This window comes from Misgurnus anguillicaudatus, chromosome 21 (assembly GCF_027580225.2).
Source record: "Misgurnus anguillicaudatus chromosome 21, ASM2758022v2, whole genome shotgun sequence".
Taxonomy (NCBI): domain Eukaryota; kingdom Metazoa; phylum Chordata; class Actinopteri; order Cypriniformes; family Cobitidae; genus Misgurnus; species Misgurnus anguillicaudatus.
Window position 1 is genome coordinate 23,386,161 of NC_073357.2, and position 25,742 is coordinate 23,411,902.

At 38.4% G+C, this 25,742-nt stretch overlaps 1 protein-coding gene across 1 annotated transcript; it reads left to right on the plus strand.

The window, feature by feature from the left end:
• The first annotated feature begins 616 nt into the window (after positions 1 to 616).
• Positions 617 to 22,566, plus strand: dvl2 (dishevelled segment polarity protein 2). The gene is made up of 15 exons (XM_055197778.2): positions 617 to 1,270; positions 11,716 to 11,785; positions 14,348 to 14,493; positions 16,221 to 16,330; positions 16,433 to 16,568; positions 16,681 to 16,768; positions 16,866 to 16,935; positions 17,056 to 17,195; positions 18,455 to 18,531; positions 18,628 to 18,695; positions 18,784 to 18,906; positions 20,256 to 20,387; positions 20,481 to 20,657; positions 20,748 to 20,966; positions 21,087 to 22,566. Exons 1-15 carry the CDS (start codon positions 1,110 to 1,112, stop codon positions 21,623 to 21,625), a joined length of 2,256 nt encoding a protein of 751 aa, XP_055053753.1. The 5' UTR covers positions 617 to 1,109; the 3' UTR covers positions 21,626 to 22,566.
• The last annotated feature ends 3,176 nt before the right edge of the window (positions 22,567 to 25,742 follow it).

A 25,742-nucleotide genomic window follows, 5' to 3' on the forward strand; every position in this document is an offset into this window, starting at 1 on the left:
AGAATCGATTTTGAATTGACCACGTAAAAAACAACGATTAATTGAAAAAGCCCTAATAAAAATGAGGTTTTCGTGTAAATGAGAGGCCAAACTGCAGGGAAATATCTGCGTCTTTTCTTCGTGTAAACGGGCCAAAACTCTGCAGGAAAGTGGATCTCGAGAGTAAAAGTTGAGAACCATGAAATTTATAATTTATCATTATTTCCTCACTCTCATGTTGTTACAAACCTGTATTTTTTTTTCTGATAAACACAAAGAAAGATATTTTGAGGAATGTTTGTAACCAAACCGATATCAGAGGCCCCATTGACTTCCATAGTAATACTATCCCCTTATATATTGTGTGTGCACAAAAAAATCAGAGTCATGTTATGATTTACTAGAATTTGGAGTAGGCTATTCACAAAAAAGCTGTAATTTACAACAGTAAGTGTTGAATAATCAACAGGCCAATTAATTTGACTTTTGACTTATTTTTTTATACTTTATATCTTCCATTTGTACAAATAATCTTGGAGATGGTAATACTTTCCATAGACGATTTGCTGTGTTCATGAACTTAATTCGCACTATTACCATGGCGACCTCAATCCTAAACGTATCGTTTATGGCTTAAACTGTCTGGAAGCCATCCAAAAACGGACAAAAATTTCTCACAAGGGTGCGCTTTAACTTTCATCCCCTATCACACGCTGAAAACTGCCAGACTACTAGAACAACACTCGCATGGACATGAGTGCACGAGTGGGACGTCCTGATAGCGTGTGACTGGGCGCCTCTGTTTCGTCACACGCCGAAGAAAACTATTTCAAATCCCCCATGTGTTTTTGTAGGTGGGGAATGTTGTTACAGGATAACTGGCTTAAGTGTGTTTATATCATTTTAACAAACTGAATCATGCGACGTATAAGTGTTTGAGAAACGCGAGTTAGCCAACGTAGCGCGGTTTTTAGGTAACGTTACTGGTCAGGGAAGTCTTGTTGGATAGCAGTATTGTGGTCTAAACGACTTTCCTCAACCCCCTTCACTGGAGCGCTGGCTAACATTAGCAGGATAGCCGCTGCCTCTTCCATACTTTTCAAGAACAAGGGAAAATCTGTTTAGGAAATATGGCGGAGACTAAAATCATTTATCACATTGACGAAGAGGAGACTCCGTACTTGGTGAAGATTCCCATCGGTGCTGAGAAAATCACTTTGCTGGATTTTAAACAGGTCTTGAACAAACCGAACTACAAGTTTTTTTTCAAGTCTATGGACCAGGACTTCGGGTGAGTAGTGAGTGTGGCATCCGGGGCTGCAAAGATAGCGAAGTAGCCATAACAAAAGCCCTTTACGAATTTTCAATGTTTTTATGCACTTTATTATCTGATAAAGATTTGCTTATGTTGTGCCAGATGTTTGTGTGGGTTGGTAAATGTTTTCCTCGGGAGCGACAGTAGTCTGGGTGGTCTAGCCGGTAACTTACTTAACTTATAATCTTTGGGTCCGAAATGATTCGCGGACCCCATGAATTTATTCAATACGATGCTACCTCGATAAAACTTTCTCGTCATTCACTTTTATACTGTTAGTGTATTGTGCCGTCTAACGTTTAACTTATTCGTGTATAAATTAGTTCAGGCATTCTTGAATGATGGCGATGTGGATATTTTAAACAAGTATAAGTTAGTCATATTTACTCAATATGTTGATGTAAGATTATACATGTAAGATTATATTTCTCTCTTTTATTTTATATAGTAAAAATTAAGTTTTTTGTCTTAGACCGTGTATTTGAGTCCTCCGTCACTGACAGAATGTAGGCAATAAATCTTTTGCATATACCCGTCAGTTATGCATTCTCCAGATGCTGCTAGCATATATGTGGTAATCTTTGCAAATTAGGATGTTATCATCTGGCTGTGAATTTCTATCAGTTTGACATCTTATACTTATGTTTACTTGCTCAAAAATGAAATCAAAGACATTAAAAGAACTGTAAAATGTTATGCATAATGCATTGACTATGCATTTATTTTAAAGGGATAGTTCACTTTAAAATTACAATTTTTGTCATAATTTACTCATCCTCGTGTTGTTCTAAACTTGTATGCATTTCTTTTTTCTGATAAACACAAAAGAAGATATTTTGAGAAATAATGGTAAACACACAGCAGTAATTGACCATAGACTTCCATAGTAGAAATAAAAAAATATGATGGAATTTAATGGGTACCGTCAACTGTGTGCTTTACCATCATTTATCAAAATATTTTCTTAGTCATTTATCACAATACTTCCAAAATATTTTTCCTACTATGGAAGTCTATGGTCACCTACTGCTGTGTGTTTACCATCATTTATCAAAATATCTTTTTTTGTGTTCATCAGGGGAAAAAATCATACAGGTTTAGAACAACATGAGGATGAGTAAATGATGACAAAATTTTCATTTTAAAGTGAACTATCCCTTTAACCTGTCGAGTTTACCTATGTTACTGTTTACTATTATCTAATGTTATTTAACTGAATGCTATGAGATAATGCAGATGTTTTTTGAATAAGGCTACATTTATTATTATTTTTACAACAAAGCCTACAAATACAAACCCTACGCTCTCATAATAAACAGACGGTTTAGCGGTGACGACATAAACAAACGTGGACCAAACGTAACTTCCGGTAGAGAATCAATAAAAGAGTCCTTTTATAGTAGTTTATTTTTGATAACAACCAAAATAAATGATAGGTATAGTACCTTCGTTCAGATATCCTATCTACTAAAGCGTATCAAATAGTACACTGAGTTAACGTTACTGTGTAAAATTAATGTATACAATGTTACCTACATATACTTGAATTCTTGCTAGGCTGCCAAATCTCTATTCAAAGCGATAATTAAATTACAATTTATTTATATAGCAATTGTTTAATTGTTTCAAAGCAGTTTACATTAATAGAAGCACATAACATAACATAAAAAGCAGAGTACAGCGGCTAAGATTAAACGGTACAAGCGAGCATAGTAATAATGTAGCGTAATGATCCATCCTCGCTCTCTCCCCTTGTTTTTACGAAATCGAAACATTTTATTTTCGATAAGGATTTTGTTCCAGAGTTTAGCCACTAGCCAGATCGATGAAGTTCACTTCGGGCCAACCAAAACCGTCTATAGACGTTTCAGCAGTAACAACATAAACAAGCGGATGTTGTGATCCGCACGTAACTTCCGGTAAACTCCGCTAAGAATAAATAACAACAAAGTACTTTAAACTTAGTTTATTTATATAACAAGCAAAAACAACACATAGATTACCTAGGAAACCAAAACATTTTTATTTTCGACGAGGCATTTGTTCAAGAGATCAGTTTAGCAACTAGTCAGACCATTAAAAAAAAACGAAACCGGAAGTAAAGTTCGCATCCAGACGTGTATCGCGTAAGCGCAGGTGTGCCCGATGAAACCGTCTATAAGAAGTAAGGAAATGGGATTTGCAAATGACCATTTTACAGCCCAAATGACTGTTAAATAAATTTGACTGAATTTGGATTAGATTTGATTAGTGAAACAAGTTGGAAAGACTGTCTTTTCTAATTTTCTGTCTTGGCAGAAAGGCTGTCTGTGTCTAGCCAGTTTCTGCTATTGTGGAAAGGGGTGGACGTGCGCGTATTATTGTTGAATGGCTTTGGATCTGGATGTAAGATGATCTGGTAGTGGAGTGGGCTAGAGAGCAGGCAGCAGCTCTGCGATGCTGCTGTGGTGATTTGCAGTGTGTAAAGCCAGCTGTCAGTCTGACTGTGTGTGGTAGAGGACAGGTTGGGTTGCTGCGTTTGGGGAGGGTAATGGTTGGAGGTTGGAGACAGACCATTTGCTCAGTGTCTGGAATAGAATCAACAGAAAGAGAGTGAGTGAGAGAGAAAGGGTACGCATGGGGGACGTCTACATTCTTGCTGCATTTAATGTTCCTTTAGATCAGGGGTCCCCAAACTTTTTATTTCGCGACCCATTTAAAAAGGTCTAATCTATTCGAGGACCCACCAACATATTTTCTTTTAATGAAAATAAAGTTTTTTCTATTTTCTTTGTCAGTTTATGAATTAACTGTAAGTTTAATTGCAATATCTTATGCTGCGTTTACACCAACCGCGTTTGAGGCGTCAAAATCGCATCTACCGCGCCTAGTTTGCCGCTTCAAGCGAAGTAGACGCGTGTAAAAAGCAAGCATTTGACGCGCGTCAGAGGCAAAATCTGCTTCTTGTGGGAGGGGCAAGTGCTATGCAGTGTCTGTTTGCAAGATGGCTGATGTTGATTGTGCAATTATCGAGAGAGAGTTACCGGTTTGTATTTGGTAACCTTACTATAGGGGGGAAATAAACGGCGCGGGTCGATAAACGTCACGTGACTCAAAAGTGAAATGTGTATTTACAACTTACCAGGTTGCCCGATGTCCTCACTGACACTCTTCCAAGCGAGGTCTTTTTTATTCCTGTCTCTATAGAAATATGAACTTGTGTCGTATAGCTCCGGGTGACTGCTTAGTGCTTACGGACAATATCAAGCATTCCTTCAGGTTGAATGAGTGACTCCGGGCGGGGCTGCCGCCACAGCAGCAAGCAGGCTCCTGATTGGCGAAATTCCGGCAAAGTTAACATTTTTCAACTAGGCCATCAGCTGCAAATTTGCGTCAAACACAAAATGCCAAAAAGCACCATTCGCGCGTACTGCGGTAGGAGCTCAATTCGAGCAAACTAGACGTGCGAATAAGGTGGAATCGCGTCTTCGGCGCTGCACCAAACGCCTCATTCACGCCGTGAGACCTCCAGACAAGCGTCAACGCGTCTTCACATTGACTTAACATTGAAATTCGCGCCTCTACCTCTTCCGCGGCTGGTGTAAACACAGCATTATGCTATAACATAAAAATCTGGTCATTGTTAGTCAATTTTTGGTCTAAACTGTTTTTTTTTATTTTTGTGTCTCATTCACCGCGATTTTGCATGACCCACCTTATCCCACTGTGCGACCAACAAGTGGGTCCTGACCCACAGTTTGAAAACCCCTGCTTTAGATTACAGTTGATATTTCCTATCAGTTTTGTTTTCCTATTACTAGAGCACCATTTTCAAATATTTTAACAGACAATTGTAAAGTATACATTTGTCGTCAATTTTATGTATATATGTACAAAATTGGTGGGATGAATTGTAACTTGGTTTGCACAAGTTCTGAACTTACTTTTTTGCTTGTCAAGTGAGGTTTAGGTATAGGTTGAATATATTGCAGTCCTTCCAGAAAAAAAAAGAGTTTTTTTGTAATGATTGCGGGCAAAAAATCCTTGATCTTGCAGCACGTTTTCTTAAAAAATGCGATAGAATATGCAGGATATTTATGCAATTTTATGTGATGAATTTGCGGGAACTTGATGTTCACGTCACTTCATAACGTTCCCATGGCAACAGGGGACATGGCTGCGCTTGCGTGAGGTAAATGCAAAATTTTTCAACTTTCTGCTAAGAGATATGTGATTTTTGTTACGAAAATGCAGGGATTATTAAATCATGCAAGCCCCGCATATTTTGCGCACGGAAATCTCTAATTTATGCTGCGAAAGTGCGGCGTATTTGAAAAAATGCGTCCCCAGCATAAATATGCGGACTTTGGCTGATTATGCATTAATTCATGCGATCGCATAAATGCGTTTTTCTGGAGGGTCTGATATTGGTGCTTTTTTATTGCACAGTACCCCACAGTTTGGGTCAGGCGGCTTACTTTTGGGGGCTTTTCCACTGGGTACAGTATAGTATCCAATACTTTTTTTAGTACCGCCTCCGTTAGGGTTCCATGCAAGCCAAGCTGTTACCAAAACGTGACGCGAAAACACTGTAGATCACTGATTGGTCTGAGAGAATCTTCACTACCAGCGTCATCGCTATAATGTAAAAGATTAGCTTTACCTTTGTGCTAGCTTGTGCTGTCTCGAGCAAACCTGTTGTCATCTCATCTGTGCTCCGCTGTAAGTTCCTAAACTCCTTTTTAGAGATGGAAAAACATCCACAGGTTGAGAATCAGGAATGCCATACCAGTTTTTACCAGACTTGCAGTTTGTGGCGGCACATTTGCGCACGCATGTCCGCATATATGCTTATATGCAACTTAACTCTTTCGCCGCCATTGACGAGACACCTCGTAAATTAAGAGAAAACACTTCCCCGCCAATGACGAGATTTTCCGTCTTTCCGCAATACCGCTATTATCCACCAGGTGGCGCACTTCCGCAACTTATACAACCCGGAAGTAGCGCCTCACGTGAAAGAGAAAGAACTCTGTGTATGTTTTAAAGATCGCTCTGCATCTGATCTCTATCAAAAGTCCTTCGCAAAAATTGAATTATCTCAGCTTTTTGCTCAAAATTGGGTGTTTTTGAAGAAACCTACCCATGTTTGAGAGGTGATCACAAGAGAACTAATGAAGGTAGGATGAAACCTTTTTTTTTGTTTGAAAGCAGAGGGTTCTTTCATTTGGTATATTATATGTTTATATATTTAAAGAAGAACATTTTCTGGAAGGCATTAAACTTTTGTGAAAATCATGAAAAATGCTGGCGCTGGCTGGCAACTTTTTTTTAAAAACGCTGGCGGGGAAAGAGTTAAATGAGGCTCAGCAAAGCGCCGTCGACTGACGCCACAGGGTTTGTACAGAAATTGTCATGTGAAACAGAGGTAGTGATAACGCGATGTGCAAACATCTATTTGTGGTGGTCAATTTTAATTTAGTTGGGGACTGAGAAATAAATGAATGTATGGGAATGTAAAGCACTTGTATGATGTCACAGCAGTAGGGAGCGCAAATATAACAACACGCCTATAATCTCTCCCACTCTGAAGTGTTACTAAGGCTCCTTAATTAACACATTAACAAGCTGATGAACTCAATCAGGTGTTTTTATATATGGAGACATCTAAAACATTCTGGGAGGGGGGTCCCGCGGACTGGAATTGAGAACCGCTGTGTTAGGGAAGAGTTAAAGAGCACATATTATGCAAAATCCACTTTTACAAGGTGTTTGGACATAAATGTGTGTTGGCAGTGTGTGAACAAACAACCCTACAATGAAAAAATCCACCCTTTCTTTCTTTTTCTTTTTTGGCCAGTTTTTGCCTTTATTCAACAGTGAGGTTAGGAGAGGATAGGAAAGTACAGGGAGGAGAGAGGGGTATGGGATCGGCAAATAACCACGAGCCGGAAATCGAACTCAGGTCGCCGAAAGTGCGAAAGCACCACATGTCGGAGCGCTGCCCACTACACCATCGGCTCCGACCCTCTCTTTCTTGTTTAATTCCTGTTTAACCAAAGCAGTCTCATTAGACCTGCTGTTTTGATTCTCTTGTTAAAGGAATATTCCATTTTCTTAAAAGAAAAATCCAGATAATTTACTCACCACCATGTCATCCAAAATGTTGATGTCTTTCTTTGTTCAGTCGAGAAGAAATTATGTTTTTTGAGGAAAACATTGCAGGATTTTTCTCATTTTAATGGACTTTAATAGAGCCCAACATTTAATACTTAACTCAACACTTAACAGTTTTTTTCAACGGAGTTTCAAAGGACTATAAATGATCCCAAACGAGGCATAAGGGTCCCATCCAGTGAAACGACCGTCATTTTTGAAAACAAAAACAAAAAATATCCACCTTTAAACCACAACTTCTCGTCCAGATCCGGTCCAGCGCGACGTAACGTAAATGCTTAGTGACGTAGGGAGGTCATGTGCTACATATATAAAATGCACATTTGCGGACCATTGTAAACAATAAACTGACACAAAGACATTGATTAGTATCAGTTGACATACAACAATGTAGGAACGGTCCTCTTTCAACACACTTGTAAACACTGGGGCGGAGTTTCGCGTTCGTCTTCTGTGACCTCTTGACGTCATGGCGTATTGCGTGGGGTCGCGCTGACGCATCACGACTGGATCTGGACGAGAAGTTGTGGTTTGGGGGTGGATTTTTTTTCTTGTCAAAGATGACGGTCGTTTTGCTGGATGGGACACTTGTGCCTCGTTTGGGATCGTTTGTAGTCCTTTGAGGCTCCGTTGAAAAAAACTGTTAAGTGTTAAGTATTAAATGTTGGGCTCTATTAAAGGCGGAGTCCACGATGTTTGAAAAACGCGTTGGAAAAGGAGACGGGCCGACTACCAAAACACACTTTTAGCCAATAAAATCAAATCAAATACCGGGTTGTGTATGTGTGGGGAGGGTCTATCAACAGAATGTCCAGATTCTATTGGGGTAGGGGCGTGTTTGTTTAGGTGATTTCAAATATCAACATTGGCTTTCAAACATCATGGACTCCGCATTTAAGGTCCATTAAAATGAGAAAAATCCTGCAATGTTTTCCTCAAAAAACATAATTTCTTCTCGACTGAACAAAGAAAGACATCAACATTTTGGATGACATGGTGGTGAGTAAATTATCTGGATTTTTCTTTTAAGAAAATGGAATATTTGTTTAATGTAACATCATCCAAACAAAGCCCCACCCACAGACTGGTTAATTTGACCCAAAAGCCTTTCTAAATGTGTTTGTTAGCACATTGTAACACAAATGCGGCTAAATATACTATTACCCCAAACTGTAATTAACAGAAATAAGATCTATTTTTAACGGAAAGTGCTCACTGTCTGCTGATAGACCCTTTTACTGTTTGTACACAATGATGACGTGGCAACTTATGTGCGCGCTGTTTGGCAACGGAAGTATGGCAAGAATCAGCAGTGAAGCAACACAGACACATAAAGTTATTTTAAAAAAGCGACCAGATCCGTGTACTATAGTGGAGTGGATAGAAGACGTTAGCAGATGGCCAAAAATAAAGTTGCCAGATACATATATATATATTAGTATATATATATATTAGTATATTAATTAGTGCAACCAAATGCAACAACCAGACATTTTGATGCTGGGAAACCATTTTAATAAACTTTCTGAGTTGCTCACGTTAGAACCAGTGGGGAATAACAGCACTTCTGTTGCCTAAATGCGCGCGCAGGCTATTTGATCACGTGGGCTGTAAAAGTGTCTATAGGGGAGTGAGGAGCTGTTTCTCATTTGCATTTAAAGGTAAACACATAAAAACTGTGCTTTTTTGCTTCCACCCAAATATGGGGATTTTGGACATAACAAATAATCTGTGGGGAAACTTCACAGACGCAGTCTAGGCACACCTGAGACTTATATTACATCTTGTAAAAATGGGCATAATATGTGCCCTTTAAAGATACTGTGCTCAGCTGAAGAAAGTAAGTTATATACATTTTGGATCGCATGAAAGTGAAAAAATTAAATACAGTTTTTAATTTTGGAATAGCTATTCCTTTAGATTAGCGACATTAGCAGGTTTGGGGGTGGTATTGTTGATGAAGTTTGTTTTTAGACATTTTTAAATGCCTTCATTTTCCTTCATAATTTATATAGTTGTTATTTATTTAGTAATGCCATACTTATTTAGTAATGCCATATAATTTTTGTACCAATTCACATATTTTGCTATATTCATGGCAAGAACTGGTTAATCTACACACAAATTTGATCTCTACACAAATTGGGGAAAAGCCAATTTATCATCTCTAATTCACCTAGTGTGTTTGGACTTTTGAGGAAACCAGAGTACCACTGTAAACTAGGTGGGGGCGATAATCACGAAACCGGATTTACTGATGAGATACGCATGATAATCGCAGGCGATTTATCTAGTGTAAACCCATGCTGACACATGAAGGACACCAAACACCAAACACACATCAACGTTTTTCCTATTTAAGATGAGTAGTTATACGAGCAAGTTTGGTGGTACAAAATAAAACATAGCGCTTTTCTAAGCGGATTTAAAAGAGGAACTATATTTTATGGCGTAATAGCACTTTTGGGAGTACTTCGACTCGCCTGAAAAGTCCGCTCCCCTTCTCACTCTCATAATGGGAGAGGGAGGGTGTTACTGCGCCGAGTCGAAGTACTCCCAAAAGTGCTACCACGCCACAAAACACAGCCACTCTTCTAAATCCGCCCAGAAAAGCGCTACGTTCCACTTTGCACCACCAAACCTGCTCGCACAACTACTCGTCCCAAATAGGAAAAACGTTGATGTGCCTGGCCACTTCTAACTTTATCTCTAAATGGCAGCATTGAATGAATGGGGTTAAGCTAAATGCTATCGTAGCGTCGCAGCGCGCTCCAGCGCTTACGTGCACACACACAGATGATAGAGGGATGTATCAACAATTCTTAGTTAAGGTAATAACATATTTTAATATTGAAAATGAGTAGACTATTCCTTTAACACAGCACAGGTTTCCTGGGAGGCTGTTTGACCCAGACTGGACACGTACTGGGGACCTCTTTGCTGTTAAGGGATAGTTCACCCAAAAATAAAAATTCTGTCATCATTTGCCGTATTTTCCGGATTATAAGTCACACTTTTTTCATAGTTTGACTGGTCCTGCGACTTATAGTCAGGTGCGACTTATACTTATCACGTGAGGCGCTACTTCTGGGTTGTATAAGTTGCAGAAGTGGATAGTAGCGGTTAGGGATACTCATATCAGTTAATTTTCCCGACCGACAACCGTAGCTTCTAAACCGAACATTAACCGTTAACTTATAAGATTTTAATATGAAATTGTCATTTAGTAAAAATACAGTTGACAGTTGTCTGTGAACTAGTAAAAACAAAACATTTAATTTGAACGTGCAAACAGCAGCGACAGATCAACAACAGAACCAGGATTCATACATTATCAGATATTCACGCAACATTACCTTATTAAAAAGCACACGATCGGTCCAGAGGATTAATATCCAAAGGGCAGATTGTCTCCGTTTCATCTACCACAGTGGTCATTTCTAAAGCAGTACTCTTTTCAGAAAGTTTTGGTTTTGCGTCGTCTTTCTCCGTTTGTGCAAAACGAGAGATGTTTATGGTTAGGGTCAGAGGCCATCAGCGAACGTCTGTCCGGATGTGCGCAAGACAGACCGCGTCATCTTGCGCGGACACGCGCGCGTCTCCGTTCAGCTTCCAAATGCGCATACAAATGATTTCTCATACAAAATAGTTTATCAGACCGTCAGGGCAGCAATCATTTGTGCCATTTACAGGACATTCACAAATTAAAGATAGAAAAATGGCGAAATGTCTGTCGGCTCATGACAACACGCACCATGTATTAAGAAATATTTTTTTATTTTAACTGATAATGTCAATCGGTCATAAATTCTTACCTTCGGTTAACGGTTAAACGGTCAATGTGAACATCCCTAGTAGCGGTATTGCGGAAAGCCGGAAATTCTCGTCATTGACAGGGAAGCGTTTTCTCTTAATTGACGAGTTATCTCGTCAATGGCGGGGAAAGAGTTAAAAAGTACAGATAATACAAATACTAACTAGATAATACTAATACTATTTCAATACATATAAAGACTGCATGATGTTTAAAACGTAGAAAGTTACAGATGAAGATTATCAAATCATACAGTGAGTGGACAATTGTATTTCAGCTTTGAAAATATTTGATGTCATCACAGTGAAATTACACTAAATGCATTAAAAAATGTGGAAGATATACGGGTAGGTCTGTGGAGATCTCTGTGGAAATTATTTAAAATATGTGTACTTATATTTTCTGTTTTTGAGAATCTCACTTTGTTTATGTTAACTGTGTTTCTGCTCAGGGTGGTGAAGGAGGAGATCTCAGATGACAACGCCAAGCTACCCTGCTTCAATGGCAGGGTTGTGTCCTGGGTAAGCACTTAATTTCTCCATCTGTTACTGTTCCAGTTCTTTCAGTCAATCAACAATTATTGTTTTCTTTCCAACATTAGTTTTGTTTATCAACCTCATCAATCTTGATCAACCTCTTCAAAGCTCTTTAGTCCTGTAGCGAATCAGAACAGTTAAAGGATTACTCCACTTTCTTAAAAAAATTAAATCCTTGTAGTTTACTCAGGCCCATGTCATCCAAAATGTTGATGTATTTTTTTTGTTCAGTCGAGAAGAAATTACGTTTTTTGAGGAAAACATTCCAGGATTTGGACCTCAACAGTTTACAGTTTCAATGCGTTTTAAAATTACAAATTCAATGCAGCTTTAAAGGGCTCTAAACGATCCCAAACGAGGAATAAGGGTCTTATCTAGCAAAACGAATGGTTTTTTTTTTGGCAAGAAAAAAAGCACTTTTAGGCTATGTTTACACGTGGACGGCTATTTTCATAAGCGGACATTTCAACCTCTCCGGTTTCAAAAATAATATCGTGCACACATGTCAGTTTTCAGAAAAGTGTTTATTTACACGTACCCGTGCATATATGCCATCAAGAGAAGCTCAAGCCCACGTAAGCAAATCACCGGCAGGGCTGGTGGTGATGCGAACTGGTTCTTCGTGTTGGAGGGAGGAGTTGTTACAGTAGGTGATCGTTGATGTCAAAGTATCGCGAGAGCGAGTTGAGGAATAACACGTAGAGGTCTAATTTCGAATCGCTCTCACGGTACTTTGACATCATCCGTCTGTCGGTTCTTGCAAGCGCGCATGAAGTCAAACACACGTAAAATTGCTGACCTCCGAGCACTCGTCTCTGCTCCTCGACATAATGGAGCAGCTGTATTTGCAAATACAAACACACGAAACGAGTTTGCACGAACATAACTGTGATCTTGGAAGCGTTCAGAGTAGCAGTCACATGTAAACATAGATCGCACTTTTGACGTAGGTGCGAGCTCTGGCGCATACTCTGTGACGTTGCCTGCTTAAACATCCGTTTGTCTCAGTTTACATGCGACCGTGCAACCGAAGATTTTCAATATCTCCACTCTGGCCGGAGTTTTTAGAAACAATCGGTTTCAGGCAAGTTGTCCATTTGCGTGTAAACGAGGGACACAAACGAAGGTAAATCTCTCCGTTTTTAAGAATAACCATGTACGTGTAAACAGGGCATTAAACCACAACTTCTCATCTGGCTAGCACAACCTCACGTAATGCGTAATGACGTCAAAAGGTCATGTGTCACAAATGTAAAACGCACATTTGCAGACCATTTTAAACAATAAACTCACACTAATTGGTATCAATCCACATACAACAAAGTCGGAACGGTCCTCTTTCTCCACACTTGTAAACACTGGGGCGGTAGTTTTGCATATGTCATTGTGTGACCTTTTAACGTAATGACGCATTACGTGAGGTTGTGATGGCGCTTCACATGCTGGTGCAAGACGAGAAGTTGTGGTTTAAATTGGCATATTTTTTATTTTTCGTGCTGAAAATGCGAGAGAAGACCCTTATGTCTGGTTTGGGATCGTCTAGAGCCCTTTGAAGCTGCGTTAAACTGAATTAAAACTGTCCAAGGTCCAATAAAGTCTTTTAAATTGGGAAAAATCATGGAATGTTTTTCTTAAAAAACGTAATTTCTTCTCAACTGAATAAAAAATACATCAACATTTTAGATGACATAGGCCTGAGTAAATTTATCTAGATTTTTTTAAGAAAGTGGAGTAATCCTTTAACTTAAATCCACCATTCAGCTCAGTTCTGATTTACTTGACAGTGAATCTCGAAAGCACACTAAGTGTTTGTGTGTGTGTGTGTGTGTGTGTGTGTCTGTCAGCCCCTTTACCGAGATTGAAATCCATCCTGGTCTAAAAGCTCTCAAAGAAAAGCAGGTTCTTAAATCAAAAGATGTGGAGAAACCAGACCCACTGGGATGGAAATAGTAGACTACTGTCAATATGGCTCAAGGTCCCTTGAGAAAGAGTGTACAATAACTTAACATCCATTATGAAGACAGAAAAAAAATACAAAATATGACACTGTATTTCTAACCTTTTATAACATATCAGCTGTTTTTTTCTATTTTCATGTTCATGCCTTTAACACATTATTAAAGTTGATCATTAAAAAAGGCTTTAACTGCATGTATTTCAAATAGTATTTTATTATAGAAAAGTAAAGATTAATGATGTAATGAAGTACAGTTATTTTGCAATTTTCTATTTAAGTGTTTCAACTAGAGCCGAATACAGTTTTCTGTCCATCAACAGCCAAGGCCGACTCCAACTTGTTTGTCATTCAAATTGTAGTTACGCAAAACCCGACACTTGATATGTTTGACCTAAAGCATTGTGTGATCAGTTTTTCCCCATTTCAATAAAGACACCACGAGTGTGTGTTGAGTAAAAATAATTGGTGTTTTTACTGTGACATTGGATATTTTCCCATACTTCTCATTTTAGTACTTTCTTCCTTGTTTTTTAGGGATCACATTTACATTTCCCCTTCTCTTATTCACCCTCTCTCTCCGTTTTCTTTAGCTGGTGTCCTCAGATACCCCTGTAGCAGAGCCTCCAGCCCCTCCAGTAGAGGTCCAGCCTCAGCCCTCACCTCCCCCTCCTCCTCTGCCTCCACCTCCAGCTGAGAGGACAGGGGGCATCGGAGACTCAAGACCCCCTTCCTTCCAGTAGGTTCATCTCCGTCTCAGTTAATCTGCCATTGAATGTCACTTTTAAAGTTTGATTTATCATACTAAAATGGTGGGGAATGGGAATCAGTGACATAACGTCCCAATTCACCTGCTATCTATTCTAAATAGTACCGAATTTTCCGAACTATAAGTCACACTTTTTTTCATAGTTTAGCTGGTCCTGCGACTTATAGTCAGGTGTGACTTGTAAGTCAGTATGAATTAATTTTTACATATATGAACCAAGAGAAACCATAACCGTCTACAGCTGCGAGAGTCTGCTTTATGCTGTTCCTGTATTTATGTTATTCAATGGATGTGGCATGACGAGCCTGCAAACTTGATGCGCATTGGCTTGTTCTGTTCATTTAGCCTATTCAACTTTCCAGGTATGTTCTGTATGCTATTGTGTATCATGTAAATAACTGTTTGTATTACGTTAAAGTATGGACATCTATTCAGCCTGCTGTTCTGTCTGCTATTATTTAGTTGAATAACTTGCCTTTCCAGATTAAATGTCTGTTCTTCGGCTTTGATTTTGTGAAATAATTTTCTAAATAAACGCGACGTATAGTCCACTGCGAATTAAACATGTTTTTTCATCTTCATGACGCATTTTTGATTGATGCGACTTATACTTCAGAGCGACTTGTAGTCTGAAAAAAATTAGTATGGCCCAAATTGTAGTATGTTGAAATGAGTATCATTAAAGCACCCGCATGGTTTACTCTACCGCTTTCGGTGAAAATTCGAAGTGCTGATCCACTCTAACAGTCCCTATTATCCACAACTTCCTGTGAAAGGGAGGAGACTTTAACTTCTATGTATTTTAAAGTCTAAATACATTTACTAGAAAAAAATGAACAACAAAATTTATAAAAATTGTGTTCATTTAAAAAGATTATCATGTTGGACAAAACGTGCAAGTGTCATAAACTTAATTGCTTTTTGCAATAATCCTAAAGCAGTCTTTCCAACATGTTGCCTGCGGGCACCGGGTTGCCCGCACGGAGTCTGTGAGTTGCCCACCAAAGCACATTCTATTAATAGCCTTAATTTTAAAATGTATTTATTACATATTTTTTATTAGCTTGGCGTCTTTTATGTATGTTGACATTTTAAAGGTTCAGTGTGTAAATTTAAGAAGGATCTTTTGACAGCAATGCAATATAATATACATAACAATGATTTCAGCGGTGTATAAACCCTTACAAAATTAACTATTGTTTTTATTACCTTAATATGTGCTGTTTTTATCTACATACACAGTGGGTCCCCTTACATGGAAGCTGCCATTTTGTGTAATCATGCTTCTACAGTAGCCCTAAATGGACAAACTGCTGTACAGAGCACATTTGTCACTATGTTGTCTCAGACGATGACATGTTTGTCCTGTGACCGCTACCGTAGCTTCTCTATGTGCTTCGAAAGTGATGGGTGCAATTTGCAACCTCACCACTAGATGCCGCTAAAATCTACACACTGCACCTTTAAACAATGATAAAACATATCAACAAGTAAAATAAAATAAAAAACACCAATAAAAGAAAAATGTTTTGTGTAAACCATATAAAAAAGTAGCCCTCCAGATTGTTTTATCCAATGTGAAGAAAGGTTGGAGACCCCTGTCCTAAAGGCTATGGGACAAATGAATGTGTTTTTTTTGTTTCAGTTGGTTTTTAAACGGTTTATGCAAGGTTTAAACTGATTTTGTTTGTGTGTAGTCCCAACACTGTAGGCAGTCTGGAGAGCCTAGATGATCAGACAGAGACCGAGTCAGTTGTGTCTTTCAGGAGAGAGAAGCCTCGCCCCAGAGAGAACTTAGAGCAACGTGGTAAGATACACCCGTAGATACAGTTTTTGTGATGTATTATAAAATGTTTCAATAAGTTAACAGTACACAAATAGTGTTTCAATACACCTGCCCATGTTTCAGTGTTAGGGCCACGCATGAATGGTCAGCCACATATAGACAGACACCTGGATGGGTATGAGAGTGCGACCACAGTGATGAGCAGTGAGCTGGAGACCACCAGCTTCTGTGATTCAGATGATGATGATACAATGAGCAGGTCAGAGACATATTCAATTCCAATTATCATATCTTTAATCATGCAGTACTTTGTTCATGATAGCATTTTAGTCAGTACTGCAGACTATGTTTTGATTATTTTGATAAATTAGGTTCAGTAGCTCCACTGAGCAAAGCACAGCTTCTAGATTGCTCAAACGGCATCGCAGACGCAGAAAACAGCGCCCCCGGATGGAGAGGGTAAATATGTCTCTAAAGCTTTTCAATTTTTGTATCTAAAAGATTAGATATAATAATTTTATAACTAACACCTGTTCCTGTTTGTGTTTTACTGTAGGCTTCATCTTTCAGCAGTGTAACTGATTCAACCATGTCTCTAAACATTATTACCGTCACTCTTAACATGGGTCAGTGCTATTTTTCATACTTTACTCCCCGTTTTCAGTTTTTCTATGTGCATTTTCCCTTATTTATTACATATAAATGGCTATTTAATGGATCCAAAATGTCTTTGTTGTGTTCTACAGAGAAATATAATTTCTTGGGCATCAGTATCGTGGGTCAGAGTAACGAGAGGGGAGATGGAGGCATCTACATCGGCTCTATTATGAAGGGAGGAGCTGTGGCTGCTGACGGTCGCATTGAACCTGGAGACATGCTGCTGCAGGTGTGTGTGTGTGCGTAATGGTGTGACAGCGAGATTTCCACATCTTTACTGATCTGTTCTCTGCGGTCTGCCTGTCATTTAGATGAGTGACACAACCACCAATAATGCCTGTTAAAGTTATTGGCTAGTCATAAATTTGATAAAATTAGTCATAAATTTGATTTAAAAGCACAAACATTACGACCTTTAAACAAAAGATACTTATGCTGCAGGGTTGTATCGAATGCAAAAAAAATCTGTTTTAATTCATATTTGAAGAGTTTGGTTCCAAAACGCAATAAATCCAAAAATGTGTTTCTATACCAAGAAAGTGACAAGATGAAAACCACTATTTTCTGGTACAAACTTTCACATAGCATCTTTAGGCTATAATAACATTTAAAATTCAAATCCATAATTTAATTTTCAAAGATTTATTATAAAAATTGATGATTTTTCCGCAAAATGCAATAAATCCATGACAAGGTTTTTTTTCAAAATGCTATTGAATCAATATAAAAATGTGCATTCATCTTTGCCATGTTAAATTCATTTAGTTGACTAGTGGTATACACTGATTTAAAAAAATAGACATTAATGGCATTAATCAAAACACTTACTTTGTCATATTAAGAACACTGTCATTGCTGCTGTCATCCTTGGGACGGCGTCGCTGAACTTTTTTGACAGCGATCAGCTTTAAAATGTTTTGATCCTGCACGATTTGTTGACTTCGTGTAAAATAATGAAAAGTTTTATGTTAGCATGACAGAAGCTTGATGCTGTCGGGAGAACAAGCAACAGCTGGCATTTTTCCGTCTCCCGAGTGCCTCTTGCGTAAATTATTCGATTTTGATGGTTTACGTTTCTTCCCCTTCACAGAAAACCACAGGTTTATTAATGCCATCAAAATTACTTTTTTTGTTTTTGTTTGTTTGTTGATCACCAAGTACAAAGTAGATGAGGAAAACTAGGATTTCGTGTGAATTCAAAGCACCGCCATTATTGTTTACAATGCGTGGAATGGTGCGCTGTGATTTGTTGAGAAGATTTATTGCATTCTGCAGAGAAGGAAGACTGGCGTTTGTTGCAGTTTGGAAAAAGATGACAGAATAACACAGCAGGCATCGGATTTTGCGTAAAATTAAGAATTTACTTTTTAATACTGACCAGATACAATACTAATTTTGGTGGTAACTATTTTTTTAATGACGTTTATCGCGTTTTGGAACCAAACTCTTCATTTATAATCTCGATTAAAATTTGTTTGTTTTTTTCAGGTGAATGACATCAACTTTGAGAACATGAGTAATGATGATGCAGTCAAGGTCCTTCGTGAGATTGTGCACAAACCTGGGTGAGCTATGACAGAATTGCCTTGCACTTACTTAGTATTACTTGAAAACAGAAGCATATAAACAAAGAAGTTATTTTGTCACCTTGATTTTCATAGACCCATCATACTCACAGTAGCAAAATGTTGGGACCCCGCTCCTCAAGGATATTTCACCCTGCCATGCAGTGAGACTCTTAAGTCATTCTAAACTTTACTGAAAATGTCTGTTAAATGTCAAAAGAAATGAACCAATTTCCCCCCTATTTCTGTCAGATGAGCCAATCCGACCCATTGATCCTGCAGCGTGGATCAGCCATTCTGCAGCTCTGACGGGGGCGTATCCATCCTACCCTAGCAGCACAATCACCTCCAGTTCATCTGTCACTGAAACCGAGCGTAAGCATTTCTTTTTTCCTTAACATTGTTTTAATGTATGAATGTATTTTTATAGAGAAATTGGGTCTCATTCACTAAGAATGCGTACGCACAAATTTGTTCGTAAAATGTGCTTTTAACCACTGATCTATATAAATGACTGGATTGCGCATGACGTCACAACTGTGAAGCCACCGCGCAGCCATGTTGGTATGCCCAAACATTCTATTAAATCAATGGACGCGATCAGATTTTAATGATAAAACATCACTTTACTAGTCTTCGTTTTTATATCTGAAGTTACCCTGTACATTATTACAACACAAACGTCCTAAGCATGTACATAGTTAGTTACTGAAAGTTGTACATTTTAGTTTTTATACATTCATCTTCACTACAGTATCAGATCAGCAGACAGACCGCAGCATATTTAGAATTAATGACAAACGTGCTCATTCTGAAATCTAAATAAATAATCATACTTTGTACCATATGTGCATGCAATAATTTGCTGGTTTTATGTTATCTAAACTTACAAGTTACCTCAACTTATTTAGAGAAATAACGCTGATCGTGTAGCGGAATGTCCAAAAAAACTTTATTTATACCCGTGTCATTAACAGAACGCAGCAGACCCACTCACCTTAACGTTTTTTTTATAAATCCATGTTCCTGCCCGATTAAAACAAACATTGCAAATAACACCAGAATTAACAGTTAATTTACGTACACATATCCTAAAAGTAATCTTGCGTGACTGATTTAAAAAATGATTTATGGAAGTCAATGACGCTCTCTGCCGGTTGTGTATACCAAGATGGCGGCTCGAACTCTGCGCTGGCTTCACCTCACACTGTTATGTTAAGCGTTCTACATGCAATCCAGTCATTTATATAGATCAGTGGTTTTAACTAACAAATCATGATTCAACAAAAACTTTCATACTACATTTTTTTAAATGTATGCAAAAACGTAAGAACAACTTAGACCACACGTACGCAATAGTCAAGAACAATGAAAAACAAATATACAATATAATATTTTAGGGTTCTTTATCCGTGTTCATGATTATTGCGTACCTGTGGTCTAAGTTGTTCTTTGCGTACGTTTTTGCATACATTTAGAAGAATTTTTAGTATGAAAGTTTTTGTTGATTCATGATTTGTAAGTTAAAAGGTCCAAACGCACATTTCACGCATGCTTGGTGAATGAGACCCATTGATTTTTTTTTTCTTTGTTCTGTTTATGATTTTCTAAAATAACTATATAAACAATGAATAGGAAAGTATGCGGCATAGCCCTGCTCTGTAACATTTGAAGATGACATGATGTAAAGAAACCTAATAAATAAATCCTCCATCTGTCCTTAGGCTTTGGTGAATTTGATCTGTCTTTGCGCTCTGATATGGCATCAGTTGCTAAGGCCATGGCATCTCCAGAATCCGGCTTGGAGGTCAGAGACAGGATGTGGCTGAAGATCACCATTCCCAACGCTTTCCTGGGTCAGATTTTCCACTCCTCTTTTAAATAAAATGTAACATATTTTGTATATTGTGTATACAAATAAGTCTAAATGTGTGTATTTGGGTGTGTAGGTTCCGATGTGGTTGAGTGGTTGTACCATCACATCGATGGGTTTCAAGATAGACGCGAAGCTCGGAAATATGCCAGTAACCTACTGAAGGCTGGTTTCATCCGACACACCGTCAACAAGATCACCTTCTCCGAACAGTGTTATTACATATTTGGAGACTTTAGCAACTGTGAAAATTGTGAGTACCGTCAAATTTTCCTCTCTTTTAGATAAAAAGCAAAATGATGTGTGGACTCCTTGCTTGATTTATCTCTCTCTCACTTGTTAGACATGGCCAATCTTTCTCTTAACGATAATGATGGCTCCAGTGGTGCTTCAGACCAAGATACATTGGCTCCTCTTCCGTTGTCAGGGGCAACACCATGGCCCCTGCTCCATTCTTTTCCATACCAGTACCCTCACCCCTATACCGCCCAACCACCTCCCTATCATGAGCTCTCCAGCTACAGCTACGGCCCAGGCAGTGCAGGCAGCCAGCACAGTGAAGGTAACAAGCCATCCTGCACACTTTGTATGTTGCTTCTGTGCAAAAACTTACTGAGAACTGGAAAAATTGTTGACTTTGTCATTACAAACAAGCAATCTGTCGTTGTGTCTCTTTTTTCAGGCAGTCACAGCAGTGGCTCCACACGCAGTGATGGAGAGAAGAGAAGGGGCAGTAAAAGTGTGGCGGGTAGTACGGCGGGCAGCAGCACACGTGGCGACAAATCTCCTGGCGGGGGTGGGGCCGACTCGCGTTCTGGCAGCGGTAGCGAATCAGACTATTCTGTTCGCAGCAGTCTGAGGCGCGACCACGGCTCGGCCACGCCTAGCGAACATAGTCGCTCAAGTCAACGCTCGCTTCATCGCGCCCCACCCACTCACCTTGCCCCGTACCCGCCCGGAATCCCAATCTCTTATAACCCAATGATGGTCATGATGGTTCCCCAGCATCCACACCCACATTTAGCACTTGGTTCCCCACACCCACAAACACCGACTTTGCCCCACCATCCTGCCTTTCCACCCTCCATGACCCCCGGGGGACCTCCCGGAGCTCCGCCAACCCGAGACCTGGGCTCAGTCCCCCCTGAGCTCACCGCATCCCGACAGTCTTTCCACTTGGCCATGGGCAACCCCAGCGAGTTCTTTGTGGATGTTATGTGAAGGCAGGGAAGGGGGATAGAAGTTTGTATGCATATGTGAGTGAGTGAATGAGTAATTGGACATCATGTGATACAGTAAAGCTCACAGTTGTGAATGACAGTATACGTGCAGCTCTCTAGAGTAAGTGTTCGTTTGTACCGGTAGGAACAGGGTTTATGTAAGGAAAATTAAGGTTAGGAGGTGTTGCACAGCACAGACTTCAATATATCTATTTAGTCTTTGTGGTAGTAACTGCAACAGGGGGAGTGAAAAGAATTGGCTTATTCCTTTTCCAAGTTTTTGTTTTTCCTTAAATTTTTTTACAATTTGCCTTTGATTTCGATCTGTGAGGTCCCTCATGACTGAAAATATTTCTGATGGGAAAAACAGGTTCACTACAAGCAAAGAACTGGCACTGTTGCACATGGGTTATAAAATTAAGCTTACCTATTGTAAAAACTGTGCAAGCCTTAAAAAAAAAACCTTTAAAAGGATGCAGTTAGTTGTTTTAAATAGTTAATATGATTTGTAAATGAATTTCTCCAAATACTCTTTTAAAGTGTACCAAGAAATTCCAAACGTTTTTCTTTCGTGTACTATAAACTGTTTGGTTTAAAGGTAAGTTTTTGTACTGCTGACTGAAACCAGGGTTTATGAAAGGGTTCATCACTTTTGTTTCATGGTGTTAGAAAACATACACAGACTTAAAATTGTACACACATAGGAATATTAACTATATACAAAGGTACTTCTTGGAAAGAATGAGTTGTTTTTGTGATTGTTGCTTTTTTCGTTCAGTTTTTTTCATAACCATTTGTTTTTATATATTTACTGGCTAAAGTATACAGGTGCTACATATACAGATTTCTGAAGGAGTGAAGTGTTTTAAGTGTTATATTTTGGATGTCAAATACTACCACTTTTGCATGTTTTCACTCAAAATAAATTTGTGATAGAATTAATTCCTAACTTGTCATTTATTCTTTAGAAATTGTGTCTCGTGTGATTTACATTTGTTCAAATTATTTTTTTTATATATATTTAGTTACTGTATAACAAACCCAGCAGGCATATGACCGATCTTCAACGTTGAAATGTTTTGTTTGTTCAACGTTGAAACAACTGTTAATGCTAAACAGTTGCAAAAGGTAAATGCAATTTATTTAATTTATTAGCCAGATAATGTTAATCTGGTAAAATATTTAACCTGCCATATAAACTAGGTAAAGAGTTTTAATGTTCGAAGATTTATTTCAAGAATAAAATTATTTTGCCAAAATAGGTCCTATAAGGGTCCCATATTATCATCCCACATGGTCTAACATATATATGTGACCCACATTTATTGCCCATGCCCATATGGAACCCATCCTGCCTAGATAGGACATGGGGCCCACATTCAATTGGATGGGCTGTTGGTTGCAATTCGCAATATCGCCACTAGATTCCGCTAAAATTAACACACACCACCTTTAAAATATGATATTACAACTGGTAAATTTCCTCAAAAACATGGTTTTACTTTTTTAACAACGTTATATTAAGGGTAGATCCTAGGTGTAGGCTATAGGCTACGTCTTTTAAAAGTATCCAAAAAGTCAAGTTTGCTCAAAAAGTTAAAGATACAGTTGATTAAAGTTGGATATTTAAAATATATTTAACAACTCTACTAAAAAGACACTTATTTGATCAGTAAAAGTTCGAATTTCGCGAGCTTGTCTTTTAGGGTGGCCTTGAGAAGAGTGCTGCAGGGATGACGTATTTTGTAGACCAGCCTGGAAGTTTGCAGGACATTGCTTTTCTTGCCGGAAAGCCCATATTTTTTTCATAGACTTTTGGATTATCACAAGAATAAGCTCTGTGTTCAACTTAAGTTAAAGACACTTGCACGTTTTGTCCAATGAGGTAATCTTTTTTGAATTTTGAATGCGTTTACAAGAAATATAAAAAACATATAGAAGTTTCATAAAAGTTGTATTCTTCTGTAAAGAACTTGGTGGACAAAGAGTGTGTCATATAAACTTTTGTTAAACACAGAGCTTATTTTTTATGCGATAATTCAAAAGTCTGTCGGAATGAATGGGCTTTTATCATATGCGAGGGAACCCGCTAACTTCCGGTTGGTCTACAAAATACGTCATCCCTGCGGCACTCGTGGTGGTCGTTCCCATAGATATACATAATAAAGGCTAGATGTCTGACAAGCGCGGACGAGAAATCTAGCCTTTATTATGTATATATATGGTCGTTCCCTGTAGTCTTTCAGAACATCTGCAAACAACTAAACGACAGAGGCAGAGCCGAACGCCAATGTAACACGATAAAAAGTTTGAAAGACGGATATAGATATAAAGTACCCAAACATAATTTTCAAATTTAAATTCCTTAGGCTGAAACCTAGAAAGGAAAATCTATAGCTTCATCCTCCGGAGGTCGCATATGCAGGCTGCATATACGTCACCAAGGCTGGTTTATTTCAGTTAACTAAGCATTATATTCGCAAGTCATACGCATATTACATCAATTTACGATTAGCTAAAGTTAAGTATAATAGTAAACTTTATAATGGTTAATATTCTAACATAAGACTATAACGTATGCAACCTAAATGCGACCTCCGAAGGATACAGCCAGGCTTCCGTTCATCGGTAGTAAAAGGGTTCTGTACTTCCGGTACGTCAGTAAGCCGCCGTGCACTTATTCAGGTTGTCGAGAGGCAATTTATTTTTAAAGGTGTTTAGTAACGCAAGTGTTACTGTCTCGTGGACACAGGACAAGAGGAGGAGCCGGGCTCTGCGCAGCGGTGGGAAGATCCACTGTATGGCGCTCGCTTTGTGTCATTTCTTTCCAAACCAAGCTTAAAGACGTGTTAACGTGCGCGTGACATGCACGTAAAGAACGTGCGTCTGTTATACGCGTGGAGAACGTGCGTTCGTCTTAACGTCATACTACCGTGTCTAATTTATATGCGCGTGGAGAACGTGCGTTCGTCTTAACGTCATACTTATCGTGTCTAATTTCAAAATAGTGCACATAAACTGTTATACAGTTACTTGTATGAAGGGCTTGTGTTATTTAGGACACCATTCAAACAGTGATGGCTGTAAAATCCGATCATTTAAGATATTTTCAAATTAGATAAGTAATTTCAACAGCAGATAGAAATATCACATAAATAGCTATTTAAAATAGACTTTTAAAGTAAATATTTAACATCCTTGAGAAAAATCAAGGCAATATACTTTGATCAAAAAGGTAATCTCACAACAAATGCATGCATTGGGACAGGAAATATACTAAAATGAATAATAAAATAACTTAGACTAGGCCGGGCATCCTTATGCTCTGTGTATCTGTTATAAAAATGAAATCCTAGCAAGCTCATATAAACTTGTAAATGCCAAAATTAAAGGAACCCAAACATATATAAAACTAAATAAAAAATAAGACCGCCAGTAGGTGGCGGCAAGGCATTGTTATATTTTGGCAAATGTTCCACTTCTTTCAAAAGGACATATGATTTTCTAATACAATTTTAAAGATGAAAACTACTTACTACAGGAACATAATTGTAAATATTTTTTTAAATCCTCAAAAAAATTTTCTCAGTTTGCAGATTTTCATTATATTTAAAAATTATTTTCCAAATTCAATCACACAGAATTGAAACATGTGAATTTAAAGTTGCTGCATTATAAATTGCAATCTAGGTAATTATATGCGCTGTTGTTGGTTCATATGGCATGTTATATTTTAATGTTTTAATGACATAATCTTGGCTGTAAATGATCTATAACACAATGTTATCCTGTTAATGTCAATGTCCTGTAGAAAATAATGATTTTACACCAATAGCTTTGACTTCAATAGTCATGAAATGTCTTGAGAAATACATGGTTTGTCTTTTAAAAACTCAGGTAGGCCACAAACTTGATTCCTGGCAGTTTGCCTACAAATGCCAGAGAAGCACAGGCGATGCCATAAGTAGCATCACCCACCTGGTCCTTGAGGACACTAAGGCCTATGCACGTCTTTTCTTTATTGACTTTAGTTCAGCGTTCAAGACAATACAGCCCTATTTACTGTTAGAAAGTCTGAAGAATATGTGTGTTAGCCCCTTTATTATTAGATGGTACTA